Source organism: Entelurus aequoreus, linkage group LG12 (genome assembly GCF_033978785.1).
Source record: "Entelurus aequoreus isolate RoL-2023_Sb linkage group LG12, RoL_Eaeq_v1.1, whole genome shotgun sequence".
Taxonomy (NCBI): Eukaryota; Metazoa; Chordata; class Actinopteri; order Syngnathiformes; family Syngnathidae; genus Entelurus; species Entelurus aequoreus.
Window position 1 is genome coordinate 8,957,250 of NC_084742.1, and position 14,086 is coordinate 8,971,335.

The 14,086-nt window shown below is 36.0% G+C and overlaps 1 protein-coding gene and 1 long non-coding RNA gene across 2 annotated transcripts in view; one reads left to right on the top strand and one right to left on the bottom strand.

Annotated features, from left to right (window-relative positions):
- cerk (ceramide kinase) overlaps window positions 1–14,086 on the top strand; it is a 92,594-nt gene that overhangs the window by 62,109 nt on the left and 16,399 nt on the right. Inside the window, exons 10-11 of the mRNA XM_062064591.1 lie at window positions 3,482–3,561; window positions 11,929–12,125. Of these exons, the coding sequence (XP_061920575.1) occupies window positions 3,482–3,561; window positions 11,929–12,125 (277 nt within the window). The remainder of the gene's footprint in view (window positions 1–3,481; window positions 3,562–11,928; window positions 12,126–14,086) is intronic.
- Window positions 1–14,086, bottom strand: part of LOC133661416 (uncharacterized) — a 115,838-nt gene that overhangs the window by 11,304 nt on the left and 90,448 nt on the right. The window lies entirely within an intron of this gene.

Here is a 14,086-nt window from a genome sequence, read left to right on the forward strand (position 1 = left end):
TTAACTGTTTAGTTATTTCAAGACCTATCAAAATGATTTGAAAAGATCGTGGAGGATTTTTTTTGTGCCAAAATTAACTTAAAATCCAAATGAAAATAAACATAGGAAAAATGCGGGATTATTAAATTGTAATTTAACGTTTAACAATGGAGGGTGTTTTGTACCAAAATTAAATCAATATCCAAAATTAAATCAATATCCAGTTAAATATCGAACCCCAGATATAAAATGTGAAAATGTTATTACAAATATGAATAAAACTAAAAATCATATATTATATATATGTATATATACACTTATATACATTTATACTGAATATAGTAGTGTACACACACACACACACACACACACATATATATATATACACAATCATACACACAATATATATACAGATATCCATCCATCCATTTTGTACCGCTTATATACAGATTACATACATACTGTACATACATACATACATACATACACATACATACATATATATATATATATATATATATATATATATATATATATATATATATATACATATATATATATATATATATATATATATTTATACACAGATTATATATATGTGTATATGTATATATATATATATGTATATATATATATATATATATATATATATATATATATATATATATATATATACATATATATGTGTGTATATATATATATATATATATATTTATATATATATATATATATATATATTAGGGCTGCAACAACTAATCGATTAAAATCGATTATAAAAATAGTTGCCGATTAATTTAGTCATCGATTCATTGGATCTATGCTGTGCGCATGCGCAGAGGCTTTTTTTTTTTTTTTTTAAATTTTATTTTATTTTTTTTAATTTTTTTTTAAATAAACCTTTATTTATAAACTGCAACATGTACAAACAGCTGAGAAACAATAATCAAAATAAGTATGGTGCCAGTATGCTGTTTTTTTCCAATAAAATACTGGAAAGGATAGAAATGTAGTTTGTCTCTTTTATCCGATCATTAATCGATTAATCGAAGTAATAATCGACAGATTAATCGATTATCAAATTAATCGTTAGTTGCAACCCTAATATATATATATATATATACACACACACGTATATATACGCAGATTATGTATATCTATATAGGTAGATATATATATGTATATATATATATCTATATATATATCTATATATATATATATATGTATGTATATATATATATATATAGATTAAGGCTGCAGCTAACGATTATTTTTCTATCGATTAATCTATAGATTATTTTTTCGATTAATCGGTTAATCTATAGATTATTTTTTCGATTAATCTATAGATTATTTTTCCTTTTACCGATTATTTTTTTTATTCAAAATGAAGATGAAAAAATAAATGTAGGCCCGTTTTTTCAAAAGGCATGGCTTTTATTTACAAAAAAAAAGAAGTATGGCCACTCAGTCAACATTGACAACAACATGACTAAATATTCTGTAACAATGTAAACATTTAAAACTTTTAACATTTAACAAAATTAAAAGTAGCTTATTTGCTTTTTAATGTGCAAATATAAAAGTCAACATCCAGTGCAAATCTTAATATTCTGCAATAGTATAAGCATTTCAAAAGTAAAAGTATTGCTTATTTTGCTTTAAAATGTGCAAAAATAAAGATAAACATCCAATACAAAAAAGTGCAAAACGAAATATTCTGTAACAACATTGTAAACATTTCAACAAAAGTGAAAGTATTGCTTATTTGCTAAAATGTGCAAAAATAAAGATAAACATCCAATACAAAAAAGTGCCAATCTAAATATTCTGGAGCACTGTAAACATTAAGTATTGCTTTTAAAATGTGAAAAATAAACATCCAGTCCAACACAGTACACAATAACCAATTCTACTCATTCCAGTGAGTGACTAACAGTTGTAATGAAGAAAGGTTAGCATGTGTACATGTTTGGTTCTTTTCTTGTTTACAATATTCCCAGCAGCTGAAAATAGGCGCTCAGAAGGGGTCGATGTGGCTGGAACTGAGAGCTAATTAGCCTTCACCTCAAGCCAGGACTGCGAGTGAGCTGAGCTGCAGTTTATATTTCTAGAAGGTCAACGGGCTCATAGTGATGTTACTAGTAGTTGACTGGGAGGTGTTTATTATCATTTGGGGAGAGTCCGCTGCCTGATGCTCACCTGCTAAACACCTATCTGCTCCACGCTGAAGCGCTGACTACATGCGCTCTGAATACACACTGCTGATTGGCTGATAATGCTGCGTGTGTACCAATCAGATGGTTGTGTGGGTGGGACAATGCTGCGTGCTGAGACAGACGCAGAGGAGCGAAGCAGCTTGTTAAGACTTTAGCAGCTAAAGTTAGCTTTAGCTTAGAAACTCGTTCGGTACACCCCCGTGCCGAACCGAAAGCCCCGTACCGAAACGGTTCAATACAAAACACGTACCGTTACACCCCTAGCAGATACAAATGACACAGTCATGTTTTTGTGTAATGATGACAACGTATGCTCGCGCGGACGATTGACTAGTTGATGGTTTTCTTTTCAAATGTTCATTCATAGCCGTTGTGCTGCTATGATAGGCCATTTCCGCTCGACACAGTGTGCATACAACAACATTATTAGGCCGTTTATTGAAATACTCCCACACTTTTGACCACTTTTGGCATGCTTTTCCCCCCTCGCTCGCACCGCTCGCATCGTCTGCTTTGATCGTCTGCTTTGATCGTCTACTTTGATCGTCTGCTTTGCGGTCCGCCATGACGGTAGTGTGACGTAAATATGCGACGCGTCGACGCACAAAAACGGCGTCGACGTATTTACGTAACCGATGACGTCGACTACGTCGACGCGTCGTTTCAGCCTTAATATAGATATATATAGATATATATATCTACCTCCCTGTTTGGCATTCAGCATCTAGGGTTGGAATTGGGGGTTAAATCACCAAAAAAGATTCCCGGGCGCGGCCAACGCTGCTGCCCACTGCTCCCCTCACCTCCCAGGGGGTGATCAAGGGTGATGGGTCAAATGCAGAGAATAATTTCGCCACACCTAGTGTGTGTGGGACACTCATTGGTACTTTAAGTTAACTTTAAAGTACAATTCAATTACCACGTCCATTAATTAATTATTAAAATTGTGTATGCACACAATCGTACCTAAAACTACTGTGTAAAACTGCCCTCATTCATATTGAGAGATTTCTAGTATTTTGATCATCTTATTATTGGTGCAGATGTAGGTGCCAAAGTCTAAATGGGGTCGTTCAAGGTTTGAAGAGTAAGTGCAGTTGGAGATGTATGGCTCACTCAGCACACTGTCTGCATTAGTTAGAGGCCAGCTCGCAAACGGCGAGTTCATCTGTAAAAATGCCACGTTCCTGCCTTCTCATGGGCAAACCAAGCGTCAGTCTGGCTTGTTAAAAGGCTCCAAATGTGTCTGTGACGAATGTGAAACCAGGTCATTGCTTGTGTTTCAGGTGTTGCGTCTGCCAGCGCAAGGCCTCATTAAAGACGTCGCAGAGTGACGTGCCAGGTGAGAAGGAAGCGTGTGACACAGGTAAAGTTGTTGAAATAACACACGAAAACTGTCGCCCTCATTATTTACTTGTTTGTCTGCTTGTAAAGCGATTCTTGACATTTGAGATGCACAAAAAAAACGCGCAAGGCTCGGAGCAAGAAGTGTCGAGATGACAGGATGAGACGATCCCCGTCATCGGCTGTGTTTTGACTGCAAGTTACGTAAAATAAAGTCATTTACATGTGAGAGGTTGGAATAAACCTAGAAGAAAAACAACGTTGGGATGCGAGACTGTAAACAGAATATAAATCCTTCAGAGTTCATCCACGAGTCCTCTAAACTCTTACATATACAAGTCTGAACGATTCAGAATCTACAAACTGGAAAAAAAAGAGTCTCTAACGATAATAGGGAGACATTCTTAATTAGCACAGGAAACATCTAATTTGAGAAGTATTTTCCATTTATATTTCAAAATAATTATGATTATTTTTTCCTGTGTATGTATTTTTACAATAAGTATTGTACTTGGGTTGTCAACAGTGTTTGGAATAACGGCTTTACTAGCAGCTATAGTAACTTTTACTAGTAACGAGTAATCTAATTACGTTTACGTACGTTACAACACCGTTACCAATACATTTGAAGTATGGTGGATAGGAAATAAGAAGAGGCAACATCCCACAGCAAACAACACACAACATGTAAGTGCACACACAGACACACACTACTACTACTACTACGAGGTAATAATGAACAACATATCAATGATTGAAATGACAACCTCGCAATCCCACAAACCCGTTTGTGGACAGGGAAGCACATTCAATGTCTTTATCAACCAGAGGTAACTAGGGTTGTACGGTATACCGATTATTAGTATAGTACCGCAATACTAATGAATCATATTCTGTACTATACCGCCTTTGAAATTCAAATAGAATAGAGGAATAGCTAGACATGCTTCACTACGCACCGTAGCTCACCAGCGTCAAAATGTATACAAACGCCATTGGTGGATCTACACCTAACATCCACTGTAATGATACCAAGTACAGTAATGTATCTAGTCGATAATATGGGTTATACTTGTATAGCGCTTTTCTACCTTCAAGGTACTCAAAGCGCTTTGACAGTATTTCCACATTCACCCATTCACACACACATTCACACACTGATGGCGGGAGCTGCCATGCAAGGCGCTAACCAGCAGCCATCAGGAGCAAGGGTGAAGTGTCTTGCCCAAGGACACAACGGACGTGACTAGGATGGTAGAAGGTGTAATCAAATGTCAATGTAATAATACTATTATTACATTGAGATTTTTTGGCATCACAAAATATTATTTTGTTTTTTTTAAATGTATATTGTGTTTATAAACTCAGGAAATATGTCCCTGGACACATGAGGACTTTGAATATGACCAATGTATGATCCTGTAACGACTTGATATCAAGATGATACCCGACTTTGTGGTATCATCCAAAACTAATGTAAAGTATCAAACAACAGAAAAATAAGTGATTATTACATTTTAACGAAGTGTAGATAGAACATGTTAAGAGAAAGTAAGCCGATATTAACAGTAAATGAACAGGTAGAATAATAATTTATTTTCTACCACTTGTCCTTAATAATTCTGACAAAATAATATAATTTCAAATGACAAAATGTTACTGCATATGTCAGCAGCTAAATTAGGAGCCTTTGTTTGCTTACTTACTACTAAAAGACAAGTTGTCTTGTATGTTCACTATTTTATTGAAGGACAAACTTGCAATAATAAACATATGTTTAATGTACCGAAAGATTTTTTGTTAAAATAAAGCCAATAATGCCATTTTTTGTGGTCCCCTTTATTTAGAAAAGTACCGAAAAGTAGAAATGTCCGATAATATCTTACTGAAAACAGTAAGGCTCTATTTTTCAAAAATGTTCGAGCTTGATTTAAATTTTTCCGTATTTTCCGGACCAAAGGGTGCACCGGATTATAAGGCGTATTAAAGGAGTCATATTATTATAATTTTTTTTCCAAATGGAAAACACTTCCTTGTGGTCTATATAACATGTAATGGTGGTTCTTTGGTCAAAACCAGAATTATTCGGTACATTAGGATCATAATAAGGCGCACTGTTGAGTTTTGAGGGGGGGAAAAAAGGAGTTTAAGTGCGCCTTGTTGTCCGGAAAATACGGTACATTGGATTTGCTATTGACATGCTACTGATTAGCATTAGCGATTTTACATGGCGATTTCAACACCTCCAAATTGAATGAAAACCACGACTGAGATGCACGTATCAAACAGCTGGTGAGTGACAATGTCAATAAATACAAACAAAAGAGTATATTCATCTTAATGGCAAAGGCTACTCCCTGACGAGGCGACACGCTGTGGCCTATACCCTACTTCTACTATACACTAACTTCTTGGAATTGCAAGTCTACGATATAATACTTGCAAATGATACTCAGAAGTGTAAGAAAACAACACGTAACAACTGGACAGCACAGTTATTATAATCTGTAATTGTTTAAATTTCAATATATATATATTTTTTATAATTATAAAACAAATCAAGATTTATTTTATTTAGAATTGGTGTGTTATCGTTTCAAATGTCAAAAGGTAGATGTAAAGGAACAAAGTCGTGTGAGAACACAGCTGTTCTTGGCCATAACAAGAGTGCTCACACTTTGATAAAGAAGGTGAGAAACAAACAAGTACTTCTGCATGTAAAAAAAAACAAAAACCACTGTGCTGCAGCTCCCTTGATTGGTTGTTTCGTACATTTCCAGCAGCCCGAAAACATTTTAGATGAGCCTGACTGGGTTCCCGCGACCAGGCGGCGTAAAAAAACGTTGTTCGCTATCTTCAAGCGGCACAAAACTCGACTCAAGTTTGTGCACGTGTGCGTTCACTTTCCTCCCAATTAGCGCCGATGCTAAATTCACGAGGCGCTACAGTACAGTAGTGCGTGTGCACATCTGGATTGTTTGTTTTGCAGCACGCCGCTTTGCTTTGTGTTGACGAGTAAATCGTCGAGGCACAACAACACAAAGCAAATAGTCATTTGCACAGCCTCCTCTCCAAAATGATTCACCTCATGTCTCTTTTTAGGCTTTAATGAGAAGCGTCGGGATGGTGGGCCGGCTGTCGTCAGTCTGCGTTATCACCTCGCCCAATGACGAGGCGCACGGGGCTCCCTCCGCGGGGCTCGTAAAGCCGTGAGGCGCTCGTTTGCGATCGCTGTTTTTTGCCGCTGACAAGGAAATAATAACGAGGAATCTCAGAGGAGCCGAGAGGGGGTTTGTGAAGTAGAACGCCAAGTCATCGGAGACCTGGCGGGCTCGTGTGTGTTTTAGCACGTAAGGTTTAGCTAATCGCTCTTCCATCTGGCGGACGTTTGTCTTTTGTGGACCTTTGACAACCGCCTGGGAATAAACACTTGCTGTCAATATGCAAATGTCTTCTTAGTCTTGCCAGTACAAGCTGGATTTGTAACGCAACCAATCTGCTCTGCTTCTTCCTACTCCTTTTCGGACATGATGTTGTACAATGGAACCACACACTATGTGTGTGCATTCTATTACAATATATATATATATATATATATATATATATATATATATATATATATATATATATATATATATATCGTAATTTCCGGACTATAAGCCGTACCTGACTATAAGCCGCAGGGTTTTGATGTGTAATTAGCGTAGTATATAGGGGTTCCTGCTACCACGGAGGGGATTGTCGGGACAGACATGACTGTTTGGGAACGCAAAGCGTCCCATTTATTAACAATAAATCTTTCAATCATTCAATCAAACTTTCACATCTTTGACATGGCAAACAGCATTCATGCAGAGTACAAATAATACAACGGTGCAAAGTAATACAAAGTGCTCGCCTGTACGTTATCAAAATAACCAGCCTACCGGTATATGAAAAGTCAGTCTTTAATCATTGTGTCATCGTCTTCCTCCTGTGTACTAAAACCACCGAAATCCTCTTCGTCGGTGTCGGAGAAGAACAGGCCGTAAATAAGCCGCACCCTTGTATAAGCCGCAGGGACCAGAACGAGGGGAAAAAGTAGCGGCTTATAGTCCGGAAATTACGGTATATATATATACATATATATATATATACATATATATATACATACATACATACATACATACATACATACATACATACATACATACATACATACATACATACATACATACATACATACATATATATATATATATATATATATATATATATATATATATATATGTCTTAATTAGATTATCCAAAAAATAGTGCTCGATACCGTGGTAGAGCGTAATATGTATGTGTGGGAAAAAAATCACAAGACTATTTCATCTCTACAGGCCTGTTTCATGAGGGGTTTTCCTCAATCCTCAGGAGATTTTAATGGAAGCATTCACATACCATGGTTTGTGAATGCTTCCATTAAAATCTCCTGAGGATTGAGGAAAACCCCTCATGAAACAGGCCTGTAGAGATGAAATAGTCTTGTGATTTTTTTCCCACACACACATACATATATGTATATATATATATATATATATATATATATATATATATATATATATATATATATATATATATATATATATATATATATATATATATATATATATATAAACAAAAACAAAAAAATATATATATATATATATAATATAAATATATATATATATATTGATATATATATATAAATATATACAAATAAATAAAAATATATATACACACACATACAGTACATAAACACACATGAATATATACAGATATACACACATATGTGTGTGTATATATATATATATATATATATATATATATATATATATATATATATATATATATATATATACACACACACATATATATATACATATATACATATGTATATATACACACACATATATACATACATATGTGTGTGTTCACACACACACACACACACACACACGGAGACAGGAGCACATACAAGAAGAAACAGTGTGGAGTGGAAGAATAGCAAAATATAATTCTACTGGTTGATGAAGAGCTTTGTGTTTAAAGAGTCATCCTTATCGATAGTTTTGAAGACCAAACACCTTCATAGTGTTCTTCATGCGCACTCCGGTGGAATTGCCGGGTTTTTTTGCCATTGCTTCACCTCCACACTGTTTCTTCTTCCAACACACAGCGGGCTGGCTTGTTGCCAATTATTAGCACAGTCCAGACCGACCACGGAGTGCAAACTAATGCAAGTGAAATGACTGAATTTTGTTACAAATTCCTACAATTTGTGTTTTATCTTTAACAATGGGTGTTTTACCTGATACATGTCTTATTTGTGTACTTCAGGGCATAGTATGGTTTTTAGTATGCTTGACGGTATGCATGGTGTTCCTGGGATTAAAGGCCTCACCTTTTCTCCTGCAAACATATTGCTGGGTATTGTGGCCAAACAGCTCAATTTTTGTTTAATCTGACCACAGAACTTTCCTCCAGAAGGTCTTATCTTGGTCCATGTGATGTCAGATCCCAGGAACCGTCAAGCATGGTGGTGGTAGTATTATGCTCTGGGAACGTTTTGCTGCCAATGGAACTGGTGTTTTACAGAGAGTAAATGGGACAATGAAAAAGGAGGATTACCTCCAATTCGGTCAGGACATCCTAAAATCCTCAGCCCGGAGGTTGGGTCTTGGGCGCAGTTGGGTGTTCCAACAGGACAATGACCCCAAACACACGTCAAAAGTGGTAAAGGAATGGCTAAATCAGGCTAGAATGAAGGTTTTGGGGGCGTGGTTATTTACAGCTAGAATTCACCAACTCGAGTATTTCATATATATATATATACACTGTATATATATGTATGAAATACTTGACTTTCAGTGAATTCTAGCTATATATATATATATATATATTTATTTTATTTACATAAAAGAAATACTTGAATTTCAGTGTTCCGCTGGCTATCCATTAGATGGCAGTATTGTCCTGTTTAACTTCTCCGTTCATGATGAGTACATCATTTCGGCCACCGTGTTCAATGGAGAAGTCTGTTCTACATATTTACAGGCAACATACACCTTCCCCTTCGAACTGTCCTGGATGAACTGAAATTCTTGTTTCCATTCGTTTTGGAACTTGCAAGCGTATTTCTTCATCTTGCTCGTCGACGGCGTCGCCATGTCTGTAATTTCCTCGTTCTTCTGCTTAGTGTCCTTGTTGTGTGCGCAGTTGTGCACTCTGCTCTCTAAAAGCCCTAGATGTTATGACGTCATTGGGCAGGCAAGCTGTTTATATTGTGGGAAAGCAGACGTGAGAACAGGCTGTCCCCACTCAGTCTCAGGTCCGCATTGAGCTGGAGGGGGCGTGGCCTCCAGCTCCGGCTGAATACCGGGAGTTTGTCGGGAGAAAATCTCTGCCGGGAGGTTGTCGGGAGAAGCGCTGAATACCGGGATTCTCCCGCTAAAAACGGGAGGGTTGGCAAGTATGACTATAACATATATAATATAATAACTGGACTCTCACTATTATGTTAGATCCACTAAGGACTGTACTTAGAGGGGGGGTTACCCACATATGCGGTCCTCTCCAAGGTTTCTCATAGTCATTCACATCGACGTCCCTTATGTGGGCTCTGTACCGAGGATGTCGTTGTGGCTTGTGCAGCCCTTTGAGACTTTTGTGATTCAGGGCTATATAAATAAACATTGATTGATTGAACATATAGAACATGCTATACGTTTACCAAACAATCTGTCACTCCTAATCGCTAAATCCCATGATATCTTATACGTCTAGTCTCTTACGTGAATGAGCTAAATAATATTATTTGATATTTTACGGTAATGTGTTAATCATTTCACACATAAGTCGCTCCTGAGTATAAGTCGCACCCCCGGCCAAACTATGAAAAAAACTGCGACTTATAGTCCGAAAAATACGGTATACACACACACACATATATATATGTATACATATACTGCAGGGGTCACCAACCTTTTTGAAAGCAAGAGCTACTTCTTGGGTAGTGATTAATGCGAAGGGCTACCAGTTTGATACACACTTAAATAAATTGCCAGAAATAGCCAATTTGCTCAATTTACCTTTAACTCTATGTTATTATTAATAATTAATGATATTTACACTTAATTGAATGGTTTAAAAGAGGAGAAAACACAAAAAAATGACAATTACATTTTGAAACATAGTCTATCTTCAATTTCGACTCTTTAAAATTCAAAATTCAACCGAAAAAAAGAAGAGAAAAACTAGCTAATTCGAATCTTTTTGAAAAAATTAAAAAAATAATTTATGGAACATCATTAGTAATTTTTCCTGATTAAGATTAATTTTAGAATTTTGATGACATGTTTTAAATAGGTTAAAATCCAATCTACACTTTGTTAGAATATATAACAAATTGGACCAAGCTATATTTCTAACAAAGACAAATCATTATTTCTTCTAGATTTTCCAAAACAAATTTTTTTCAAAGAAATTCAAAAGACTTTGAAATAAGATTTAAATTTGATTCTACAGATTTTCTAGATTTGCCAGAATAATTTTTTTTGAATTTTAATCATAATAAGTTTGAAGAAATATTTCACAAATATTCTTCGTCGAAAAAACAGAAGCTAAAATGAAGAATTAAATTAAAATCTATTTATTATTCTTTACAATAAAAAATAAATTTACTTGAACATTGGTTTAAATTGTCAGGAAAGAAGAGGAAGGAATTTAAAAGGTAAAAAGGTATATGTGTTTAAAAATCCTAAAATCATTTTTAAGGTTGTATTTTTTCTCTAAAATTGTCTTTCTGAAAGTTATAAGAAGCAAAGTAAAAAAATTATGAATTTATTTAAACAAGTGAAGACCAAGTCTTTCAAATATTTTCTTGGATTTTCAAATTCTATTTGAGTTTTGTCTCTCTTAGAATTAAAAATGTCGAGCAAAGCGAGACCAGCTTGCTAGTAAATTAATACAATTTAAAAAATAGAGGCAGCTCACTGGTAAGTGCTGCTATTTGAGCTATTTTTAGAACAGGCCAGCGGGCTACTCATCTGGTCCTTACGGGCTACCTGGTGCCCGCGGGCACCGCGTTGGTTACCCCTGATATACTGTATATGTATACACACACAGATATATATGTATACATATGTAAATATATACACACACACAAATATACACACACACACACACACACTTTCTTTTTTTTTTTTAATGAATGTTTTGAAAATTATGAATCTATGAACAAAAATCGCAATTCGGATGTGAATCCATTTTTTGTGCCACCCTATGAAACAGTATTGTTCAAATACCCATATACCATGTAATGTGTCCCCAACTGGATGCGTGTAGTATCACAATACCAAAACTGCATCCCCCCTCCCCACAGACAACTGGACTGAAATCTGCGGGAAGTTCATCGCCATCAACGTGGCCACTATGAGCTGCGCGTCCCCTCAGAGTTGGAAGGGCCTTTCGCCCTCCGCCCACCTGGCAGACGGCACAGCCGACCTCATCCTCGTGCGGGAGTGCTCCCGTTTGGACTTCTTCAAACACCTCCTCCGACACACCAACAAGGAAGACCAGGTGGGTTAACCGACCCCCCCCCCCCCGCAAAATCACTTCGCCGCACAGTTCAATTCCGACGACGGACTCGCCCACTCGCTTTGCTGGCGCCAGGTTTTGCTGACTCGCCTCAATTCCACAACAACGGTTCACTTACGTTTGGAATGCCTTCACCCTTCGTATGGTAAATAACCTTCAGCCCGGCCCGTGGAGGCGGCGCTAATCGCTGCATCAGTGATATGCTGAACATAAGACGCGGACTAAAGCCCTCACAGGAACTATCAGCTTCGGAACACTGCTAATGCGTTATTACTTCAGGAAGTGCAGCTTGGGTCAAACGTGCTTTCAACTTTCAATTTCTGCAGGAGCCCCTTTTCTTATTCGTTCCTTTCAGAATAAAAAAATACTCCGTCATCAATACCCCCCAAATAGGTTGAAAATATCCTGTCATCTTATCCTAAAAAATAATTCTAGCAATACATTTTGCAATGGGTGCACATTTTTCTGGCTGAGGATCTGACCCTCCCCACCTGCACGTGCTTGCTCCGCAAAATCGAGTGCCCCAAAAAAAGAAACCCACGCATTAATAAGTCGGTCTCTGATTTGATTTTATTGAGCTTGGCGGCAAAATACAGCGGTACCTCCACTTAAGAGTGTTTTGAGATAAGAGCAGTCTAATGGTTAGGATTTAACTTGAGTTACAAGTGGAAAAGTGAGGATAAAAACAAGTGGATGGTATTCATTGAATTCAAGCACACGACTTAGCGCAGGGATGTCAAACTGGTTATCATTGAGGGCCACATCGCAGGTATGGCTGCCATCAGAGGGCCGCTTGTAACAGCGAATAATGTATGAATTTGCCTCTGGATTTCATTATTAATTATATAAATAGTTTTAAGTAGATTGTCGATTTAACAGTAAAAAATTTATATTTACAATAGTGTTTTTTAAAAGTTTTTACAACATGTTACGGTAAATGGTACGGAGCCCCTAAGGGGACATGGGGGACATTTTTATTTTTATAATATTATTATTATTTTTTTAGACATGTATCTCGTGCGCACGAGAAACTTTTTATAAAGTTATAAAAAATAAAAAAAATGTATAATTGTTTTTGTTTTTGTTTTTTTTAGACATGTATCTCGTGATAATAATAATAATAATAATAATAATAATAATAATACATGTCTAAAAAAAAGAAACGTTTTTTTATTTTTTTTATAACTTTATAAAAAGTTTCTCGTGCGCACGAGATAGTTTCTCGTGCGCACAAGATACATGTCTAAAAAAATAATAATAATTTTTTAAAAATGTTATAAAAAAAAAAAAGTGCCCCCATGTCCCTTTAGGGGCTCCGTAAAATGGAAAAACAGTACCACTGTTTTTTTTGTTGTTTTTTTTGGGGGGGGGGGGGGGGGGGGTTAAGGAAAAAGCTGGCAGCTTTGTTGCCAGAATTGTTGTTAAATTTACATTGGTTTTTACAACATTATATTGTGAATGGAAAAACAGTACAAGTTCTTTTTTTATTCTGGCAACTTAGCGGCCAGTTTTTCTACCGTAATGTACCGTCTTTCCATTTACAATAATACACCGTTAAAAACAACAACCGTGGATTTTACGGTCAACAACTGGCAGCTCAGTCAACAAAATTTGAACGCAAAAACAGTAAAATGTATTGCCATTTTTATTAATTTGATGGGTAGTGTGCTGTAAAGTTAAGTATTTTTTATTTATTTTTATTTAGACAAAAAATGTTTGGAAAGAATGATAATATACTGTAATATTTGTTGCAATATTGGATACTATTAAAGTTTAAACGGCATGCAATTTCAAGCAGTACATATGTTTTTTCTGTCAAAATGAAAAAAATAAATAACATTTAATGAGAAAATATTAAGTACTTTATTGACACATATCATCTCCAGGTGTTTGCGGGCCAGATAAAGTGATGTCGCGGGCCAGATCTGGCCCCCGGGCCTTGA